Below are 23,036 nucleotides of genomic sequence, written 5' to 3'. Positions count from 1 at the left end.
GTAAGACTGGCACCAGCTTAAAGGCTTATGCCAAGCAAAATAGCCATAAAACCTGTATGAAACACAAAATGTACATTCTCTATTCCTATTTAGTCTCACCTCCATACAAATTCCGAGGTACTGCTTTGATGTGCTGCATTCATATGGCTCATGTTCTTACAATACATAGACCAAAACCAACCAGTTTCTCAAAATGCTGGTCTTCCTAGCATCCAGTCCTACTCGCTTCTAGACTGTTATACACCTGAATTCATGTTTTTATTTTGAAAACCCACCTGTGGTTAAGAACCTGATCTCAACATGTAACCACTCTAGATTCCAGTAGTGTTCACTGAACATGGCCCTTGCATTGAATCTGTTGAGGAATGTAATTGGACTTTTAAGGTACCTAATAGTTCAAGAAGCATACATCCTCAACCTGAATATTAAGTAATTTTCATCCACTCTTGCCAGTCCCAGCTTCCTGTATGTCTATATTCCCATACAAATAACACCTCAACCAAGTAAAGGAAAATGATTCCTTTAATCAGTGGAACTTAAGAACCTTTTAATGTCTTTAGGTCTTTTAGTCTAAGTTCAAGTGAACATTATAGTTTCTGTAACAATTTCAGAGAATACATACATCTTATAAACAAGCATGTAAACAGGTATGTACTCATCTTCTTTTACTAAGCGTACATACTCTTAAGTTTAGGCATGCAGTTAATAATGGAAACATTGCACTGAATATATTTGGCACCACTTGCCATCAACCCCAGGATTTTTTGTTTTTACCTCTATGCCATAAATACTTGCCCCATTAATGACTAAACCTGTGTTTACATTGCCAATTTAGTTACTTTTTCAAGTACTCAAAACTGCACAGGGATGGAATTTCTGCTTTTAGAATTGCTTTACTGGCCACAAGCAAAATATCTTAAAAATCTTAAATTTCATCTTATTATAAAAACACTACAATTTGGACAAACTGCTGAAGATCTTAATTTGGTTTAAGTATAATACAAACCCATTAAAAAACATTCAACCCTGTCATCAAATATTTAGATATTTATTAAAAAGCAGTTTAAGACTACACACTTTGGCTTCCTCTCTCAAATTTCAATGTATCAATAGGTCAAAAACAAAAACAAAACTATTAACATGTGGACAAGATCCCAATAAGTACAAAATAAAGATGCTTCCTACTTAAATTAACAAGTTAACTAGCTGGATTTTAAGTGCCTATGATCTGTGATTTGGAAAAAAAAAAAAAAATTGTACTTGGGAGCCCCGAGCAGAATTTAATATACTAGGAACCCAAATCTCTAAATCAAGCAAATTCAAATGTGATTTAAGCATTGTCAGATTCAAAATAGTAGAGGATAACCTTTTTTTTTTTTAAATCGACTAATTGACCTGGGTTTTAATCCAGACTCCACTGGTCTTAGATCTTTGCAAATAAATACTGTTGATCTCACTTCCTCATCTGTAAAACTAACACACAAATGCTGCCATAGATACTACAAATGCTTTAGTAAACAAATAGAGGCAGTACAATCACCTCAGGACCCGTCTCCACTTCCCAACTACCTTAAATTGATAAGCAAAGATGTTTGGATCAATTTATAATAACAAACAACACCAGAGAAACTGCCACAACTAAGAATGACCTTAAAATTTTTATTTTAATATGCTCATTCTGGACAATTTCTTAACAAACAGTCTTAAAATATGGAATTTTATTTGTTTACATTAAACGCACCAAACAACTCAAACAGCATGACTAAATTGCAAATACAGAAGTAGGCCTCTGAATGCTATGCCTGCTCAAATTACTGGAAAGAGAATTAAGCCTTAACAATTTCCCTACTGTCTTAAAATTCATGGGATACATCCATCTGAGTTATCCTTTAAAACTCTTGAGGAATATTACATCTGGAACTGAACTTATAAAAACAGAAAACTATATTAATTCAGACTTTAAACAATGTAGGCTAAACAACCTCTAAGGCAAAGGATAATCTGCAAAGACTCAAGTAGACATGATGATCTTATTTTTAGTTGAACACCAAATACTGGCCTTTGTATACTTGTGCTCTCCTTACCTTTACTACTCAGCCCAAAGGCTAGTTTTCTAATGCTAGACAACTACACCATAGTTGTCAACTTCTAACAGAACAATATTTCACTAAATACATCATAAACTTTCACATAATACTGAATTGTTCTCCAGGCAATTGCAGGTTGCATTTTGTCAGGAATCATTCTGTAGGGCTCTTCAAACTACAGGGAAAAACCCAACTCTGGCTTGTTCTGTTTAGACTGGTCTCCCTGTAAAATGAAGATCTCAAAGTTTTTAGTAAAATCACCACTACTTTGCAGTTTTGAAAATTCATAAAGCTGTAAGTGCTTTCCTTTTAAACACAGGCTAAGAATCATACATGTATAACATGCAAAAAAATAGAAAAACTTATTTTTCCTGAAAATAATCTTAAAGCTATCAAAACTCAAGCAATAGTACCCTAATACTCAATTCTTAACAAGGTTAAAATACAAAAAAGGTTAGAGCTTCCCCCCTCCCCGGTCAATTAGAGAGAAGGCAGGCAATTATGAGCTATAATCAAGGTGTTCAAATTATTTGTATCTCAAAATGGCTAATTATATTTAGATGGCTTTTTGTTAGTGCTACTTGAAAACTATGTTGTATTGTTTAAGAAAATCTTAACAGAATCATGAACATAAACTTTGCTACGCATTTTAAAACCAGAAACAAATAAAATGCAATTCCTAGTGAACTCTAGACAACCTCAGCCCTACTGCCAACCTCACAAGAAAACACCCACCAAACAAGTTAATAAATGTGTGTGTTAAGTCTAGTTACAGTCCAATTGAGTTCTGAACACAAATACTACAAAGGTTTAGCATCTAGGGAGAAAAGTTAACCATTTAAGATTTTATTTAAAATCTGACTTCCATTTTAGCATGTAAAGAAATCCTCTAAATGTCTTATCACTATTCTATGTTAAATAGTAATGCTAAAAGCTTTAAAATGAAATTATATGGTTTGGTGGAGTAAACATCACTTTTTTCACTAATCACCATGGCACATCTTCCTGGAGACTACTATAACCCATGCTAACCTTATGGGGCTTTAAAAACATTTAAAGCAGTATTTGTCATTAAATGATCAAAACAAAACCATTTTAAGGTTTTCAATTCAAAAGGTTTAAGAACTCAAAGGACAATTAGATCCTCATTTTATTAATCGTTGCACAATTCTTTGTATTTTCTCTCTGAAAAGTTACCTTTTAATAATCACTCCAGAACTATGAAACTCTTACCTTTCTATTCAGGGATCCATGATTAAACTCTAAGTTTCTTTAAAAAGGGATACATTAGCAGTTAAGCTTTCCATGTTCAGATTTTACATAATCTATTTTATAACACGGGGTAATAAATAAGTTATGGCAAATTAATCCATATCACAGCTTTCCTTCAAAATTTAGCTTGGATCCAATTTTAACAACGGATCCTTTAAAATCTGATTATTCTCAAGTTAACCCACATTCTTCTACAAGGTGAAAACACAGGCTAGACACAAACACATGAAAGAAAAGGCAGAAATGTTGAATAAAATACTGTTACTGCCACTTCTTAGGTTCCACTCCAGTGACTTGAAGTCATATATGCCTAGACCAACTATCAATGCTGCAAAAGTCCGGTATATGAAGGGAGAAGTACTAATAGTATTACAGCATTAGAGAAAACCTAACTTCAGACTCCCAGCCTACACTCTTGGCATGAGACATGTCCACACACACATACTTGTCACTCTGCTTAGCATCAGTGTGTCTTCTTTTTAACTCCTGTTTTTTAAGTTCCAGAAAGTTAACAACAGTCTAAGGACCACTGTTTATACAGCACAGATAATTACTAAGAAAACTAGTATGTAACCAGTTAACAGTTATACATTAAGAACACCAGTACTGGTAAAACAGTATTTGATTACTAGAAACAAGACAACCTCCCCTCCCCAAATGTCAATTAACATGCTTAAAAAGCAACCAAACCCCACAACTTAATACATTGCTTTAAACAGAGTATTTTCACCAAATTTAAATAAACAATGCACAAGCAATGCAATTATTAACTTTTGGATGAAGACAGTGCAAATACCAACTCTAAAAAAGCAAAAAGGCATCTCCCAACTTCACAAATTATCATACGTTTATTAAAATAAATTTCCTTCACAGACACGATTAAAATCAAATACTTAATAAATCTATTCCAATATAGTAAAAACTTATAATCCTGACATGCAACCTCAGAACGTTTTAGCATAAAATTATGACAAAACTTCAGTTTAAGAAACAGAAAGTTGTATAGATGAATTTCAAAATTAAAATTACAAAGGTTTTAAAAATACTTTACATTTCTGGAACGTTTAAAGTGGAAGTCGCATCTTCAGTAATATTTAATTTTCAAAATCTTCTGGTCACAATCCCCACCAAACTCAACAGGCCGGGACAAGTGCAATACCATACAGAAACACAGCATTGCAACCGATCCCAACCTGTGTAGAAAGGGGTTTGATTTTCCCTTACTTTTCTACAGACTTTTCACTACCACAGTCAGTTTTGCATGGATTTGCACAGCAGAATATCACACAGCTGGATGCAAACCTGCAAAACTAACCATAGAAGAGTGTTCAGTAACTGGACAGTTTGACTGGGCGACAGGCCGAGGCTGGAGTTCTACAGCTAGCAGTACTTTAAGTGCTCATAATGCAGTAGATAACTAAACACTACCTGCACTATAAGCACTTTAGTGCTACAGAAGCTGTCACATCAGATACACCAGGCAGATTCTACATCGACACAATAAAAGTACACAAAATTAGTAAAAATCACTTGAAGGAAATAGCAGGCCACCATCAGTTTTGCATAGATTTGCACAACTACATTCTTCTTGTAGTGCAACTATGCAAAACTAACAGAGGACTGCAAACAAAAAGTATTAAAACACCTATATACTTGCTTGGCTTGGATTATTGGATGAAAACATAACTTCTTATGCCAGAAGGAGCACTTAGGGCAGTAGATGCTAATCTACTTCACTATCTGCACTAGATGCACCTTAGAACAAAAAGCACTCAACACCAGCAGGCCCTGCACTTTAAAGCCCACCTTGGCTTCCCGAGGCAGCTGTCACCATAATGCTACAAGTGCCTTCACTGCAGTAGATGCACATATCACTACCTGCACTGTAAGCACTTTGACATTATTCTGACTGGTCACAATCTTCAGTCTCACAAGGTGATGTTCTCTTTATTCCTGCTAAATTTGAAATAAATAATTAGAAGAACACCTCAAACTTTTAAGGGCTAGAAAACATACAAAATTCAGCATAATTCCTAATGGGGAAGAGAAAATGAGTTTATCTCAAACCTGCGAATTTCATTCACAAGCACATTTACACCTTAAAAGTAGAAAAAAAATCTTTTTCACAAGACAATCTTAACCATCTAATACTGTCAAAGAAATTGGTGGCTCTTCCTTTACCTGGAGGTTCCCAAAGACATACTCAAAAAAAAAAAATCAAGATTAGACTGCATATGAATGAGAATTAACAGGGCAATTTGATTCATACATGTACCTTTTTAGAGGAAATCTTCATATCCACGTGGCAAAACATTTTTTTCTTCTGGCTTCCAATTAGCAAATACTTGGCAAATCAATTAACAAAATTACCTTTCAGACTACATGTCAAGTGTTATTAACTTGTTATAGAACTTAAATATCCTGTTTAAATTGTTTTGAACCTTGAAAACTTACTCCAAATTAGATCTACTTTATCACCCAACTTAAAGCAGTTCTAAAATTACATTTTATAAACTGCATAACAGTTTCCAAAGATTTTTATGGTATTTGCATTGTACTTTAACTTAAAAATTAGCTGGCCACAGAGTTAATTTTTTAGAAAAGGTAAGTGAACAAAATACAAGATACCTATTTCACTATTTGAAAACCCAATCCCATTTTACTCAAATGATTAAAATAAAAAAAAATTGTTTTAAATAAAAAGTTAACCAAAAAGAATTAGAATACACTTACCCACTAGGGAAAACTTTCTTCTTGCAAGTATCCTTAGAAAAGCTTTTGGTGCAGTTAGGTCCACGTGTATGACTGGGTTGGGGGGGTGGGGAGACAGGGATAAAAGACAAACATATTTGCTGAAAATTATTATCACCCTCCAAACCCATACTTAAATTTAAATTTGCTTATTTCTAACGCTCTTGTATCAATTAGTTACATTCATTTGCCAAAACGAGGATAACATAGCCAAGCAACACTGGCAATGTTTAAAAGACCAACAATGTATAGAAGTGTAAACGTATAAGAGAATAAAGTTGAAAAACCCACAGGTATTAAATTCATGTCTTATTTAAAAAGATCCTGAAATACTCCAGTATGATCCACAGCAATCCTTTACTGTACAGTTCTAATGAGAGGGAAAAGCAGCAGCAGCAAAGGGACTATTCTTTACCACCCCTCCCCCATCCAAGACCTCGTGGCTGCAAGCCGGGATAAAGAGTTGTTTCCTCAAGTGATGTGGTCGGATGGCATGTTGGTAATTTTTTCTTTTGGCGATACTGCAGGAAAGAGTCTGCCTTCTCCAGTTCCCGTCCCCTTTGCTCCGGCTAAGGAGTAGAAAAGGGAGCAGGAACGCTCGAGACTGCAAAGTGCCCGCCTCGCTCATGGAGCCCGGGCCGGCAGCACATGTCGCACAAGGGGGTGCATGGCCCTGCGGTTTCGCGAGCGGCCGCCAGGGGGCGGTGGGTCAGAGTCGGGCCCTGCCGGACGCGGCAACCCCCCCACCCCGTTTCCCGGCGGCAGCCGCGCGGCGACCGGCGGCGCCGAGGCCCGAGCGCGGCGGGGACGCGGGCGCGCCGCCCCTCCTTTGTGTCCCCCGCCCCCCCCCCCCCAGCCCGGCCCAGAGGGGCGGGGGCTCCGCGACTGCGGTGCCCGTCGCACGCGGCCCGAGGCCTAAGCCGGGAACAATCGGCGGCGGCGCGCAGTCGCCGCCATGTCCCCCGCCCTCACCCCCGCGCAGCCCGCCCCGCAGGAATATGGCGGCGCGGCCGCCGCTCCCGCCGAGCCGGGCCGGCCCTCCCGCGCCGCGCTCCCCGCCAGCGGGCGGGCAAAGGCGGCTCCACGCCGTCACCGAGGCCGGCCAGGGCCTGCTCCGCGGGCCACGGCCCGGGAAGTTGCGAGCCCCACCCGGGACTGCCCACGCGGGTTAACAAAGCCCACGCGGAGTGGGGGTGGCGTCCAGGCCGCGCCGCCCCGAGCTCCCGCGCCCTCCGCCCACCCTCGCGCGTACAAAGTTTGGGGGCCCGCGGGCTCCCGCCCACGCCACGCCGCCCGCCAGCGCGCAGGTACCTCGTGGGCGCGCCCCCTCCCGGCCCGCGGCCTGCCCCATGTGCCGCTGCCGCCGCCGCTTTGTTCTGGAAGCGCTTTAACTCTCGCCCCCAGGAGAAACTTTCCCTTCCCGGGGACCCCGCGCCCCGCGTGCACCCCGAGCCCTGGAAGGGGCGCGGGCCTCGCGCGTACCCTCCCTGAGGGGCCATTGTGTGCGCCGCGCGCCCACCCGCCCGCCGGGGCCGGCCCAAGCAGGGTCCGCGCGGGTCCCGGGCGCGGCCGCCTCGCGCACGCCGCCCCCTCCCACCCTCCCTTCCCCGGCCCTGCCCTGCCCCTCCGCCAGCCCGCAAGCAAGCGAGGGGGCAGCGAGTCGCCGCTGCCACACGCAGGGGCGGCCAACGGCCCGAGACCCGCCCCGGCCCCCGGCCACGCCGCCGCCGCCACGCTGCCCCGGGCCATTCCGCCCCACCCGCCCGCCCGCCCTCCCTCCGGACTGGGGCCGCACACAACAGGTTTCACTCACTCGGCGGAGGGGCGGGCAGACTCACCAGGAGGAGTAGCCGCCACCATCTTCGCCTCGCCCGCCGCGGGCTCTCGCTCCCGCCTCCCCACCCGCCTCCGCTTTACTACGACCGGAGGCCCCAGGCCGGGGGTGCGGCCGGCCGACCGGCCGGCCCCGCCAAGGAGCTTCGCGAGGGGCGCGAGCCGCGACTACGCGGCGGGGGTCGTCCCCACCCCCTCGGCCTCGCCCGAGGGCGCGAAGTGGCGCGAAGGCGCAGGTCGGGCGGCGACGGCAGCACCTCGAAGGGCCATGTGGGTGAATGAAGGGCGGCGGCTCCCGCCTCAACGTAAATACGGACAAGCCCCACTCCCTCATTAGCATAAAAAACAAAGTACTTCCGACCTCCCCGCCCGCCCGCCAATCACCGCAGGCCCCGCCCACGGCGGCTCGGCTCGGCGGCCGGGAGAGCGGGAGCTGGGAGCCGCTCGCGGCGCAGCGCTGCCTTTCCCCGGCCGCGCTTCCCCGCCGCCCGCCTCGCGGAGCGCCTCGCCCGGACACCTCGCGCCACGCCTCCGGCACGCCCTCCGTTAACAAGCTCTGCGCGCGTGCAGACCCCCGCGAGCCGCACACCCTCCTGGAAGCGCACGCTTCCTGCGGCTTCCTGAGAGCTCTGCTCTCCCTGGGACTCGACGTGTACGCGATGTGATTACTGTTTATTACTTTCCTTGCCCACGATGGGTCTCGGTGGTAATTAGGGGCCTGCTTCATGCCAACATGAACCAAAGATAAATAAAACCCAGTGACTTACTCTCACATTGAAACCGGATTACTGCGTGCACAGATCGTTTTAGAACAGAGATAAATGCATTACACCCGGGACTCATGAATGCACACATCGTTGAAGTGTTTCCTTAACCCGGCCGTGTGTAAACCAAAACGCATGCCCGAGCAGAGGTTTCGCAGCTGCAGTACCTGATCCTCCTCTCATACCCCGCTGCACTTAGTAAGAACACTTGGCTCCCCTGTGCAAATAGTAGAGCTCGGAAAGAACCTCATCAACAACCATAAAGCTGAGAAAAGGAGCCCACTCAGGAGCACATCCTTCTACACATTGTGGTTTAGGAAATTCCAGAATTCTCGGAAACAATTGTCAAAAGAAGTGAGGTTTCATAACATTTACTACAAATACAGTAATTTTAAATTGGTTTTAAATAATCCAGTAAGTATTTGGTGGAAAGCACATAACCACTATTTCGTGATTTTACAAGCCAACTGGAAACACCATATTACCAGAAGATGTCTATAATGTCCAAATGTTAAAATATTCGACATTCAAATTTGATGATATTGCTAATATTTACTATCTTTATGACTCATTTTGTCATGCTTTGCTTAAATTGTAAGACTAGAGATGATATAAAAAGTAAAGGATTAACTCTTCTTTTTTCTAGTCTTTTATACGAAGGACATTTTTTTCTATATATTTTTGCTTTACAAATCCAAATAAATGGCCAAATCTGAAATTTTACAATATTTAGTCTTTCTATAATGGTCATTTATGAGACTTTCAAAGGGGGAAAACTTATTGCTAATTTTATTTAAAGTCTGTATTTACATTACTTTTGGCCAGGATTGACAGATATATCAATTTCTTTTTCTTTAAAACTTCTTCTTCTGCTTTAAGTTAGAATGGCTGGGAGGAGGAGTGCTGTGAGTGTTCATAACACTCTCTGAATCATGGGAAATCCCACCTGTACACAGGTTTCTTAGCAGGAGAGAGTTACTTATCTCAATTTTTTTTCCAATTAAAGTCAACACTGCAATACTCCTGTGTTTAAAAAGCTCTTTTTTAGACATCTAACAATATTTCTGTGGAAATCTAACATACAAGTAAGTATTTTCTGTGATTACAGTTTGCGAGATTTAATTCTTGATGTATATACATTTTTACGGTAATCAGAATTTTGGAAGATGTAAATTCATTTAAACCAACTTACTTGGAAATCCCAGAAAGTTTCACAATTAGTAGATTGCATTTTATTTTTAAGGGGTTCACTTACACTTCCTTTCAAAATTAAGAAACAAATTATGAGTCTAATTAGAATAATTGAAAACTTTTCAATCCCAATGAATTTAAAGATTACCAACTTTGTATTGTTTTAAGTCATTACTAACTAAAAACTCATCCTTCTCAATTTTAGGGGCCACACCTAGGGCCACAGCTAGGTATACTTTATCACTAAAGTAAAGATTTTGTGGTTATGATTTTGAAGATCAGAAAAAATTTCTGAACTGCTAACAAATGCCTTCTGCAACCAAGAAATGTAAAAACAAAGCTATCTGAAATGCCAAAGTAGACACACAGTCTTCTCAAGTTAACTAAAACAGACGATACTGTTTTACACAATCCAGAACTTTTTAGATGATTTGAAAAGCTCAATTCAACATGAGAACATTTGCATTAACTTTGTACATTATATATAACAAGTAGTAGAGAAATATTTGTATTTTTTACTTTTCATCCAGATGTTTCAGTCTTATAGGTGTTATGAGTTGAAAACATGTGAAAAGTTCTGATCTTGTAACATTCAGAATTTTATTCCCTATTTTTTGCTATTTGGCTACATCAGTATCAATTGACTTAATTGTATTGAATTTTTGAAAGAGAAATTCAGTTTAAATATTGTTTTGTAGCATGATTACAGGATTTTAAGAAACTAATGAAGCAATAATCCCATTCACATTAGAGATGTGAAAACTCAAGAATGGTGCAGGAATGCAAGACAAATACAATTATCTGTTATTTTAAACCTGTATCTCTGTATAATTTGAATAGTAATTTGGAGATTGCCTGTAACTTGGCTCTTGCAATTAAGTATATTTCATATTTTGGCAATTTGGCATTTTTAATATAGATTCCTATAGTAATTTATATTTTCTTATAGTATTCGAGTTTTAAGGGAAAAGGAGATATATTTAAACATCACTTTGACTTTGGAAAATTAACAGGTTTTATAAATCAAGAACATTTTGAACTCTTTTATAAGGTAGCAAAAAGGGATCAGTGATACAAATTTATTGATGATGTTTTGGATTTTTACAATATGTATTTGTAAATGTTTGAAAATGCATAGTCTAGTCTTAACCACATTAATCATGTTTTATATTTAGGATTTTAAAGGTATTCAATCCAAGTTAACAATCATCTATTAAGTATCTGCTATTCTCTGGGTACTGGTCAACATTTTAATAAGGAATAAGACAGAGCCTATGCTTATGAAAAGTTTAAGAATTATAGTATATTACAGATTATCATTAATATTTCACAAATAAACCAAAAGATTTAGGTCTTCAGGCTTTTATTTGTTCCTTCCAATGTCTAATAAAGTAATCCCACTGATGTCAGGTTATCTTATTTCCTTAGTTGAGAATTTAGAATATCTGTACTCCATATATGTTATTTGATAATCACACATAACATGAATATATGGATTATTTGCTACAAATGGCATTCCAAGGTGCTGTTGATGACAATAGATTTATAGTGAACACAAAGATCATGATCATTTAACCTGATAGTTCCATTTATGGTTTTGAAATTAAGAAAATACAAATTATAGAGGGAAAGATCAATGTGTGTGGTTTTGAATAAAGAAGCAATTTGAAGAAAGTCCTTTTTTTTTTTTTTTTTTTTGGTATCCTTGAAAGTGTCACTGTGGTACTCTGTAGAATCAGATGGGAGTAACTGATTGTTATTTAATTAAGAAAACTAGGGGCGTCTTCGTGGCTCAGTCGGTTAAGCATCTGACTTTGGCTCAGGTCATGATCTTACGGTTTGTGAGTTCGAGCCCTGCTTCGGGCTCTGTGCTGACAGCTCAGAGCCTGGAGACTGCTTCGGATTCTGTGTCTTGCTCTCTCTCTGCCCCTCCCCTGCTCATGCTCTGTCTCTCTCTGTCTCAAAAAGTAAATAAAACATTACAAAAATTAAAAAAAAAGAAAACTAGATATACTAGGTACTATTTGTCACAATAAAGAGACAGTCTCTACTCTTAAAGAGATTTGGTGTGCACTTATGGTTATCAATATATGTAAACTGTATGGCTTTAAGAAACAGATAATATATATTTAAAAAAATTTTTTAAACATTTATTCATTTATGAGAGACAGAGAGCACAAGCAGGGTGGGGGCAGAGAGAGAGGGAGACACAGAATTGAAGCAGGCTCCAGGCTCCAATCTGTCAGCACAGAGCCCAACGCAGGGCTCCAACTACAAGCTGTGAGATCGTGACCTGAGCCGAAGTCGGACGCTTAACCGAATGAGCCACCCAGGCACCCCTACAGATAATATATTTTTAATTAAACAGTTAAAGGTGATGTATCATAATTATAGTAAAGTATTTTACTCATTTTTCACTTAATTTATGCAACATCAAAATTAGAAATACCTTATGTTTAATTTCTTGTTTTTAACTTAATTCAGTAGTTCTTTACCTGACTGTACTTTACAATTACCCATAGAGTCTTTAAAACATGCAAATGCCTGGCCCTTACTTGAAAATATTCTAACTTAATTGGTCAGAAGTGGGACTGGAACATCATTTTTTAATAAATTTCCAGGTCATGCCTACGCTAAGTCAGAACTGACAAGCTCTGGTACTTAGTGTTTGCATTAGATAAAAGTGTTTGATTAATCAGTACCTTTAGCTGGTTAATCTTGATAGGTGCTTGTGCAGGTATCCATCCATATTACATATTTGCATTATTAATACACACAGAGAAACTATGCAAAACTGACCCAGGGTATTTTAAATCCTTCACCCAAGAGTCATGGTCATAAAAGTTAAAAAAACAATAATAAGCAAAAACTTCAGAAATAATGTTGAAAAACCTATGAACTTTAACTGTAGCAACCTTGGTTTATAAGGCACATTGGAAGCTAGCATCCTGTTATATTTTTGCTATTTGGGGTTGCAATATAATTTAAGAAATCTATTTAACAATGGAAAATCGTTCCAAATATGGATTGTGTTTGAAAAATTGTCTGTAGTGGACACATTCAGATGTAAGTTGAATTTTTTTCTCAATCATTTAGCAGTGAGAAAAGGATATATACAAAGATCATCTGGGTCATCTATAAGATCTTTTTTTAAAATTTAATTTATTTTTTTAATTTACATCCACATTAGTTAGCATATAGTGCAACAATGATTTCAGGAGTAGATTCCTTATTGCCCCTTACCCATTTAGCCCATCCTCCCTCCCACAACCCCTCAGTCATCTATAATATCTTAAAAATAATAAAAGACAGACAACAAACAGATCTCTCGTAGGAGTAATTACTGAATGCTAATGCTTTCAATGAATTTTTATTTAATTTCCTAAAAGCTTCTTAGGTTTTCTTTATATTTCTTGCTTTCAAACATAGGCTTTAACTTCAATTTATATCAGAGGAAACAAGTTGATTCAGCCAATCATCTAAGTCTGTTTGGGTAGCTCATAGTTCCATAATCAACTTAAGATATTGATTATACAATTACCTCTTTAAGATTGGTTAAAATAACACAGATTTCACAATTGTCATGTTATTTTACATACCTACACTTGAGTACTTAACATTCAGGCCTAATACCTTCTATGTATATAAAGGTTATGAAGAATTATTTTAATGTTATGGAAACCGTAATTGGTTCTGTGAATTATAATCATATATGCATAATTTGCCTTTCTGAAGTTACTTTAAAGTGAATAGATGAGAATCTGTTTAGAGTGAAGGTTTGTATTTCTGTATTGCTATATTTCTGTAAGTGTCTAACAAATAGAGAAATTGATACCATTACAAAAACACAGAAGTATTATTTAAGTGAGACTTCCACTAATGGGGATACATTTTTGGAAAATCTTGCAAACCAATGCACTTTTGTTCTCCTAAATGACAGTTAATTAAGCTATTTCCATATGCACTCCGTAAATTTCAATGTGTTAGATTATTTTTCATATAACAATGTTCAAAACAAGGGGGTATATTACAAAGTTTGACCATGTAAAACCAAAACTGAATTGGAACAAAAGATGACATTTCTGTCTGAAATGATAAAAGTGTAAGGGCTGATTAAAAACATTACAGAGAGTGAGTATAGGCTGTACATTACAATTGTCCAAAGAGAAATCAGTACCCACCCGAGGCTCAGAAATCCTCCTTGAGAATGTGAATGATTTTCTTTGTTTTCCGAGAATATGTGCATGATGGCATTGTTGGTGGTAGGAAGACCAGCTATGACTGACACATTTGTTTATAAAAATTTCCCCAAATTATGTAGGTATAAACTTAAAAGCAAATGATATTAGATTAGCTATACATACTTAGATGTTCCCAGTGCTGAAATTTGCTTGCAAAATACTTAGAGCAAATTGTTCCTGGCTGGGAGGTAGCTGTTATGGGGAGCTGCAAGTTAAATTAATCCAAGAGAGAATTTAAAGCAAGTCAAGATAGGATGGGATGATGGAAGCTGAAGTTTACGAGCCATAAAAGTCCATGCAGGATATCAAAATAAGGAGGAAGACAGCTCAAAGGATAAGAATGGGGGATGGAAAATAACCTAGAAATGTTGACGCTAAAAATATTCTATTTTTTCATCTAAGAGGTGGTGGTTATTTGGGTGTAAAAAAAGTCATTGTTGCACACTTAGCTTAGTGAATTTTATGCTCTTCATTCTATGTAGATTTTCTCTCAATATCAAAAAACAATACAGACAGCAATGACAACAAGGAGGAAGGAATCAGTGTTAAGAACCCAGGGCAAACAGAAGAGCAGGGATTAATGAGACCCATAGAAAGATGGTGTGGTTAAATACCTGTGTATTGTCTGTTGCTGGCTTTTGTGTGTTCTCTAAATGATTACACATGGATGTGCCAGTTGCAATTAAAGAGTAATGGACAGAATGGATAAATCACTCATAGGTTATATTTAAAAAACTATTAATGCTTAACATTAGCCAGAGGAGTTGGCTTTTATAACATCAAATATTCAAGAAAATACTAACCTCTAGCATTAGCTAAGAGAATTCCCTTTTTCAATATTAAATGTTTAAGAGATGACTAATGTCTTACATTATCTGGGCGAGCTGACTATTTTAATGGGCATTGTTTAGACCCACATCTAATATTAGCTGTAGCAGCTGGTTATTCCAATACCCAGTGTTCAGGAAAGATTAATGCCTAATATTGGCAAAAAGAATGAGATATTTTGAAGTCTAATGTATGTTCATCTAAAATAATTGCCATAGAGTATGTGCTCAAAAATTGTTTGTTGAATTAATCAATGAATGTGAAATCCTTTCTGCAGAATCATGAATGCAGTTTCCGTTTTATGAATGTATCCTTAGAGACATACTTAATAAATAAGTCTTGTAATTCTATCTGAAAAGGGAGACAGACTTATTCTGGTTTTATTTACACTTACATAGTATTATAAACAGGGACTTAGTTGAAGCCTTAGTAGGAACCAGTGAGATGCTAGAGATGGGAAGGGACTGGCATTAAGAAACGATGGAGACATTGATACTAGATACTAGAGTCTGTCAAGATTATCAGGGTTTTAAGTTATGAAATCAGATGCGAGTTGGGACTGGGGGATTAAACATTGATAATGGGGGGTGTGAAGGGACTGTAGTCGAAATGGCGGGCAGGCAGCAAGTTATAAACAGGAGAGGCTGATCAGTATTAACCAGCTAACTCAGGATCAGAGAAACAAAGGTGAAGTGCTGAATCAGCCACTGATATCATGAATGGATTTTGGGAAGACACATTTTATCTGGGATGGCCCAGTGATTCCCGCAGAACCTGTGGCCCCCAGGTGAAAGTTCTCTGTCTTAAAGAGCATTAGAGCATTAGATATTGCTTTCTTCTGCCATCAAGGAATCCTTAGATATTATTTGATATCATTCTCTGATAACAGAATTAATTCTCTACAAGTGGGCAAGTAAGGGAATTCAGCAGTGGGCTAGACAGGTTGATCCAATTTCCTGGGAACTCCATGCTGTATCACATACCCTGGACATAAAACCAAAGTAGAGGTGGAATAGAAATAAGTTTCTAGCAGACCAAGTTTTGACTGGAATTCTGAAAGAGCTTCAACAGGTTATAGTATCTGGTATTTGACTATTAACCAGCTGAAGAGACCATTAATATAATGATTCATTCACATGGATGGGCCAGTGAGGGTTTATGATCCCTTTCTATAACCTAGAAGCTGATGCAATTGGTGGTGGTGAATCACATTTGGATTTGTCTGCTTAAGAACATTCAAATGACCACCAATCATTATCTGTGAATATGCTCTCTAGCTCATCAAACTGGGGTCATGGCATATGCAAATAAGATACTAGGATTAGAAGAGGTCCCCTTTCCCCCCAAAAGGCTGTGGTTCCCTGTGGAACTTTGGAAAGCAAATGAGGACTACAGCTAGAAAAAAATCAGTGCAAAGCACCAGTAATCACCACACTGCCTGGTAAAACTCATACAGAGACAGAATTCCGTCCCAAATGAGAGTTTCTTCAATATTTCCTTCTCAGGGAGTATACTAATCTGGCAGTGCTGAATCAACAGGAGACAGCTGGTAGATAAAGGTTAGACTGACAGTGCCCTAAGAAACACGAGGTGGGTAGATTCTAAGACAAACCCCCCTGAGGGCCAGCTTTTACGGAGTTCCCCTGGGTGGGCACTGCAGCTCTGATCCTGGAGGCAGAAACCCTCTCCAGTGTCTTTTAATCTTCTTGAGTAAGATGAACTATTGCATTTCAGCAGAACTTCATGGGTGTACTATCATATTTGATGTATTTTAGGGCACAAACAGTATCAGCTAAACTAGATTCAGAGATTTAGCATTTTAAAACACTTCATATATTTTTCATTTTCATTTTGACTTGTTAGGAATATCCTGTGTCTTTATTACCTAAAAACTGCCAAGCTAGGTCGAACAGTATTGCTGATTTTATAAGGGATTACTAGTCATTTGGAATTAGTCAACATGAATGTATTAAAGAAAATTAAATAATTTAAATCCGAACATTTCCAAGGCACCAAATCCTCCTTTGGAAAATCTTTAAAAGAAATAATAATAAATTAATAAGTAAAAAGTAATAAAATAATAAATAAAAGGTACTTTAAAGATTTTATTTTTTTAAGTAATCTCTACACCCAGCATGGGACTAGAACTCACAACCCCAAGATCAAGAGTTGCATACGCTACTGACAGAGCCAGCCAGGCACCCCATAAATTATAAAAATGTACTTAAAAAAAATCTTACTTTCTTCGGTTGCATCAGATTCAATGAATGCAAAGTTGCTATTGTTCTGATTGCTAGGAGAAGAAACAAAAGACAAGAATTATTCTCATATTGCCAGTTCAAGACAATAGAAAATTGAGAGTATAATATAGATTAAGTAATCCCTTTAGAGTTCTCCTGAAGTCTCAAAGGCATATCACGACTTTCTCAGCTGCTCTATAAAATAGCTTGCATTTGCATAGCTATTTATTAAAGTACAAACAACATATACTGATGTTTAAAGAATGGAATTTACAGGGTCACCTGAGTGGCTCAGTCAATTGAGCATCTGACTCTTGATTTCAGCTCAGGTCATGATCTCACTGTTTGTGGGATTGAGCCCCATGTTGGGCACAGCACAGAGCCTGATTGGGATTCTCACTCTCTTTCTCTCTCTGCTCCTCCCCTGCTCATGTGTACACACACACACTCTCTCTCTCCTCCTCTAAATAAATAAATTAATTAATTAAAAAAAAAGAAGAATGGAATTTCGAGCAATAAAAATCCATCTCAGGGGTCCCAACTGTCCTGTATACTAGCCTGAAACCATGGACACCCTTCTACCTACCAATTTCTTCATCTTTAAAAGAAAAATATTAATAATATCTATTTTACCAGGTTGTTTTTAAGAATTTTTTAAATATATATATTTTTTATTTCAGAGAGAGGAAAGAGAGAGCATGAGTTGAGGAGAGGGGAGAGAGAGAGAGACAGAATCCCAAGCAAGCTCCATGCTCAGCACAAAGCCCACATTGGGGCTTGATCCCACGACTCTAGGATCATGACCTGAGCTCAATCAACTGAACCACTCAGGTAACCTTACCAGGTTGTTTTTAAGAATTAAACGAGATAATATATGTAAATGGTTGAAGGTCATAAATGACATACAAGGACTCAATAAATATTAGTTATTTTTATTATTAACAATATAATAACGTTGAAATATATTTATGATAAGATTATTTGCCAACATCTAAGTTCTTATTGTTACAAAGATACTAAATTATATTATTATATTATTGATCCAGCTTCTCAACATGTTCTATTATAAGAGTAAATTATAATTGAAGAAACTGTGGTAATTTTTGAACCATAAAAGTGGCCATTTTACTATCAAAGTATCTGAAATTCTCTCTGCATAGAATCTTCTACATACCACACACATCCTTATATGTGCAGGATATATATATAAAACCAGGTAGGTTGTGTGTTCATAAAGCAAGATCAAGAATACACATGATCCTTGCTTGCCATGCAAAGAGAGTGCAAAGGAGAGGAGAAACTTACTTTCTTCTGAAGTCTTTTCTCCTTGGTTTAAGATTCATGGGAATGGAAAATAACTGCCAGTTGCCTCTAAATTGTTACATTTGCTCTGAATTGAACTTGATGTTGTCTCCTTTGGAGCATGATAGAAAAAAAATTTTTATTTGATGGGCCAAATCCAATGTTCAAGAATGAATGAATGAATGAATGAATGAGTTCATTTATTCAGTCAACAAATAATTCTTGAGTAAGATACAGAAATGTATAACACAGACAGCTTGTTTTCAAGAACTACCCTTAGAATGGACATGTGTACAAGTATTGTGTGGGAAAATAGCCAGCACAATGCCCTGCAGTGAGAAGATCCTGGATACAGGGTTTCTTTGTATGTGTCTATACGTTTTCAAAATAAATATACAAAAAGTGGATCTTCACTGATATGCCTGTACCATTTCAGTATTGTTTGTACAGAGGACTGAGGTTAAGAGAGTTGCCAGTATTTGCTGAATGGGTAAAGGGAAAGCAAGAGGAGGGCATGAATGGTTATTTCTCTCCTTATTTAGTTAAGAGCAAGGGCTTACCCAAAATTCTCTTAAGGCTCTTTTGCCAGGACCTCCGAACCCTTCTATCTCCACCCCAAGAATTAAAGTTAAGTATTGTTTTTCCTTGTTCTTTGCAGAATGCATTTAAAGCTGCAAATTCCCCTAATCTTTTCCTGGCTCTACTTTTTTTTTAGCACTCATCATCTTACAACAATCAATTTAATTTATTTTCTTATTATGTCCATTGTTTATTTCTGGGTCTCCCTACTTGAATATAAGATCTCTAAGGGGAGCCATATTTTCTTAGTTTCTTCATAACCCAAAGATTATGGTTCTTTGATCTTTTTATTAATTCCAATTTTGTTTTACTCAAAGTCATTTTCACTCTAGTCTCCCCAACACCTTTTGCACCCATTGCTCTGCCAAACTGGAAACATAGAGGCACACTGGAGAAAAACAACAACAGAAAACAAAAATTCCAAATGTTATTTACAGTTAAATCTTCTTAAATCCAATTCACTTTAACAGTGTAGGTGTGTGCATGAAAGAAAAAGACTACTATTTCTAAGATTCTAGCCTCATCTTGGGAGACATGAATGTATTGTTATTCATGGTAGGCGCAAAAAAAATGGCAACACCTTAGTTAATTGGCGTAATTATACGTAATTGTCCCTTTAGCTGTCATTCTCTGATTTTCCAAGGATTAATTTATTTACGCAATGAAACAATCAGAGAAAGGCTGACCCTGATAGAATGCAGAAATCTGGATCAATGGAACTCTTTAACTTGCCTCTTTGTATTGGAAGAGCCTCTAATTAAATATTTTTAGAAATCTACCTCTTTTACCATTCAAAAACCTTTAAATAGTCTTCTAAAATGAACTGTGTATATAATCGGTGATCTTTGTAAATCTTGCTTACAAACCATTGGTAACACAGGCCATCAACCACAGTGTCAATACATTTTGAAAGAGGCTTTAGAAAATGTCAACTCTACAATTCTCTTTAGTAGCTTACACTGACAGAAACATATAATCTTCCTTCAAGTGTCCAAAACTGTAGAAACTAAGTTCAGAAGCATACTTTGGAAGGCACCCAATCATTAGGGCTGACTCCTAATTCCTAGCATAGAAGGTATACCACAAAACCATCTCACTAAAGAACCAGGGAAAATTCAGGAATTACATTTAAAGCTAGGAAAAAACACTTTTATTTTATTTTGATTTAGAAAGCCCATATAAATAGGCATGTGCATATTTTTGGTATGTTAGTTAAATTAGAACTTTCTGACAGAAAAGGTTAAATGACAAATATTTTAAAAACAAAATTGATGGTATAAAAATCTGTAATAAATGTTATTAAAAATAATTGAATGATTGAAAAGAACTTTAAAAAATAATTCTACTTTAAGGAGGTAATGATTAACCTGTAAAAGTGACATTGCCTCAGTCAAAATTTGTGGAATTATTTTTTTCTTAGATTAAAAATGCAGTTAGTGTAACTTAAAAGCAAAAGGAAGAAAATAGGAAGCTTGAGAAATGCTTAAGAATTATTGAATAAATGGGGTGATGAACACTTAACTGTACTTGCCATGAACTGGCATGGCCTGAGGCTGAAGTCTTCCTACCCCTGATTTATGGGGAAGAGTTTTAGTCAAACTATATAGGAGTAGAGAGCTTTACATTTTTGTTTTTAATTTAAATCCAAGTTGGTTAACATATAGTATAATAATGATTTCAGGAATAGGAGAGCTTTTCATTTTGGGGGGTTTGTTTGCTTCAATATTTGCTTCTAATTTTGGGGGGAAACATGGTGTCAGTGGCTTGTGGGTTATAGTTGACTAGATGCCTGTTCATAAGGGTGTGTCTCCAACTATTCTATTAAGAATAACCTCTTTGGCTGGACCTAAAATGAGATCAGTACTCCTCTAGAAGTTATATATAGCATGCTCCTTTTCCATTGAAAACTTATACTTTAACAAGTATGCCAAAAATACACACACCTACACACACATACATACACACATACACAGACTGACTTTCTAGATCAAAATAAAATAAAGGTGCTTTTGAGTTTTAGATGCAGCTTGTGAAGTCACCCTGCTTCTTTGGTAGGGATAATTTTACATATATCTTGGGTACAAGGAACTAAGTCAGCTCTAAAGATAAGAGATCCCTACCATTAATCACACCTTTTTGGGTGAGAGATTATCTCCATAATATTTCTATTAAAATCCATATGCTATCATCATAGGGTAGTACACTAACTCACAAGCACATGCTACATCTTCATGTTATTGACATTAATGTATTCATGCTGATATACTTTGTTAACCATTAACCTATTAACCTGGCAAAGACAGAATCTGAGGAGCTAAAACGGAATAGCTAAGCTTTGATGTGGGAGAACTTTGAGGAGTAAAATTTTGGATGTAAAAGTTAAGGGCATTTGACCAGCCAGGAAGCATATTAAAATATTGATCAGGGGATTGAAAGAAGTAATAAATGATAAGGGTGATAAAAATAATGGTTTTTGAAAGAGAACAGATGGAGGGCAAAACAGATGAAACAAAATTTTTCTGTATCATGGTTTGCCTATGGTCAGCTTGCAAATTTGAGTTGGGGACAGGATAGATCTAATATTGCTGCCCCAGACCTAGAGCCTCTTTGTTTTTGTTTGTTTGTTTGTTATTTTGATGGTTATTTACTTTTGAAGGAGAGAGAGAGACAGAGCGTGAGTGGGGGAGGTGCAGAGAGAGAGGGAGACACAGAATCAGGCTCCAGGCTCTGGGCTGTCAGCACAGAGCCCGATGCTGGGCTCCAACCTATGCACCGTGAGATCATGACCTGAGCTGAAGCTGGACACAACTGATGGAGCCATCTAGGCGTCCCATTGAACCTCTTTGTTTTAAGCCAAGAGATTCTAATACAATTTTGTTTTAAAAATTATGTTTGTAAAGAATACCATTATTACAACTTTCTCTGTGTCACTTAATAAGGTAACAATGCTAAAATGTTAATATTCTATTTGAGATGAGCTTTTCTAGTAGTTAATGAGGTTAAGTGACAGAACAGTTAACTTGAACATGTTTTCTCATTTCAGTGCATTAACCCAAACTCTCTCTTCCCTCTGTAAAACACACTGACCCAAAGCCACAGAGTATTCACTAGAGCTAACAGGCTTCCTTCCAGTTTAAGTTCTACATATCTGCTCCCACCAGTCAGTGTTGGGGGCTTGCCAAAAATCAGTTGTGTTTGTTTCCAAACCAATTTATGCTAGTTGTTATTGTAATTATGTAATGGCATTAAATGTTACATAAACTAATGAAATAAGAATTGGAAGGGAAAATGGTTGTTTCTAGGAAAACTAAGTTGAATGCTTTAGAAAGACTCCCTGCAGACAATATGATTTTTTTTTTTAAATGCTGCTAACTCAGATGTGGGTGAAAAACTATAAAAGATTATGAAGAAAATAACCCAAAAATCTAATAAAGATTCTCATGTTATTTTGCTAATGTTTTATGATTTTTCCCCTTTTCTACAGAAACCAATATTAGAAATCTCAGAAGATGCATTGGGATATGGTTCATATGGGAAGAACATGATCTAATCAATAAAATTGTGATCAGTGAAACTGTATTTGAAGAAAATGCCTTAACACTGCCTGGAGATTTCAAAGTAAAATACACTCTTAGGTGTTCTGTGCTAATGTGTTCTAAGTATGTAATGTTAAAACAGTTAGAATGCAAGTTAACCATTTTGCATTTGCTTTTCTATTAATGCACACTATTGGTATCAAGTTGCTAATTGACATGCCACAATTTTTGTGAAGCCTAATTCCAAGGGTGCACTGTAAAACACTGATTACTGTAGCAGTTAGCAAGTTTGTTTGTAATATGCGATGTTTTAAAGGGAGTTAGATTGAATTAGGCTTATAACACAGTGACCAATTCTTTACAATATTTCCTAAAATTGAGGTCAGTTTATGAGACCTGGTACATGTCAGGT

At 38.0% G+C, this 23,036-nt stretch overlaps 1 protein-coding gene across 1 annotated transcript; it reads right to left on the bottom strand.

Moving 5' to 3' along the window:
- Positions 1-1,645: 1,645 nt before the first annotated feature.
- LOC123386050 lies at positions 1,646-8,670 on the bottom strand. The gene is made up of 3 exons (XM_045059837.1): positions 7,949-8,670; positions 6,093-6,164; positions 1,646-5,315 (listed from the first exon to the last, which is right to left on the bottom strand). The coding sequence occupies exons 1-3, from the start codon at positions 8,668-8,670 to the stop codon at positions 5,288-5,290; spliced, it is 822 nt and encodes a 273-aa protein (XP_044915772.1). The 3' UTR covers positions 1,646-5,287.
- Positions 8,671-23,036: the final 14,366 nt, after the last annotated feature.

Source organism: Felis catus, chromosome A1 (genome assembly GCF_018350175.1).
Source record: "Felis catus isolate Fca126 chromosome A1, F.catus_Fca126_mat1.0, whole genome shotgun sequence".
In the NCBI taxonomy this organism is placed as follows: Eukaryota; Metazoa; Chordata; class Mammalia; order Carnivora; family Felidae; genus Felis; species Felis catus.
Note: the sequence above shows the minus strand (reverse complement) of the source record. Positions and strands in the feature narration are given on the sequence as shown.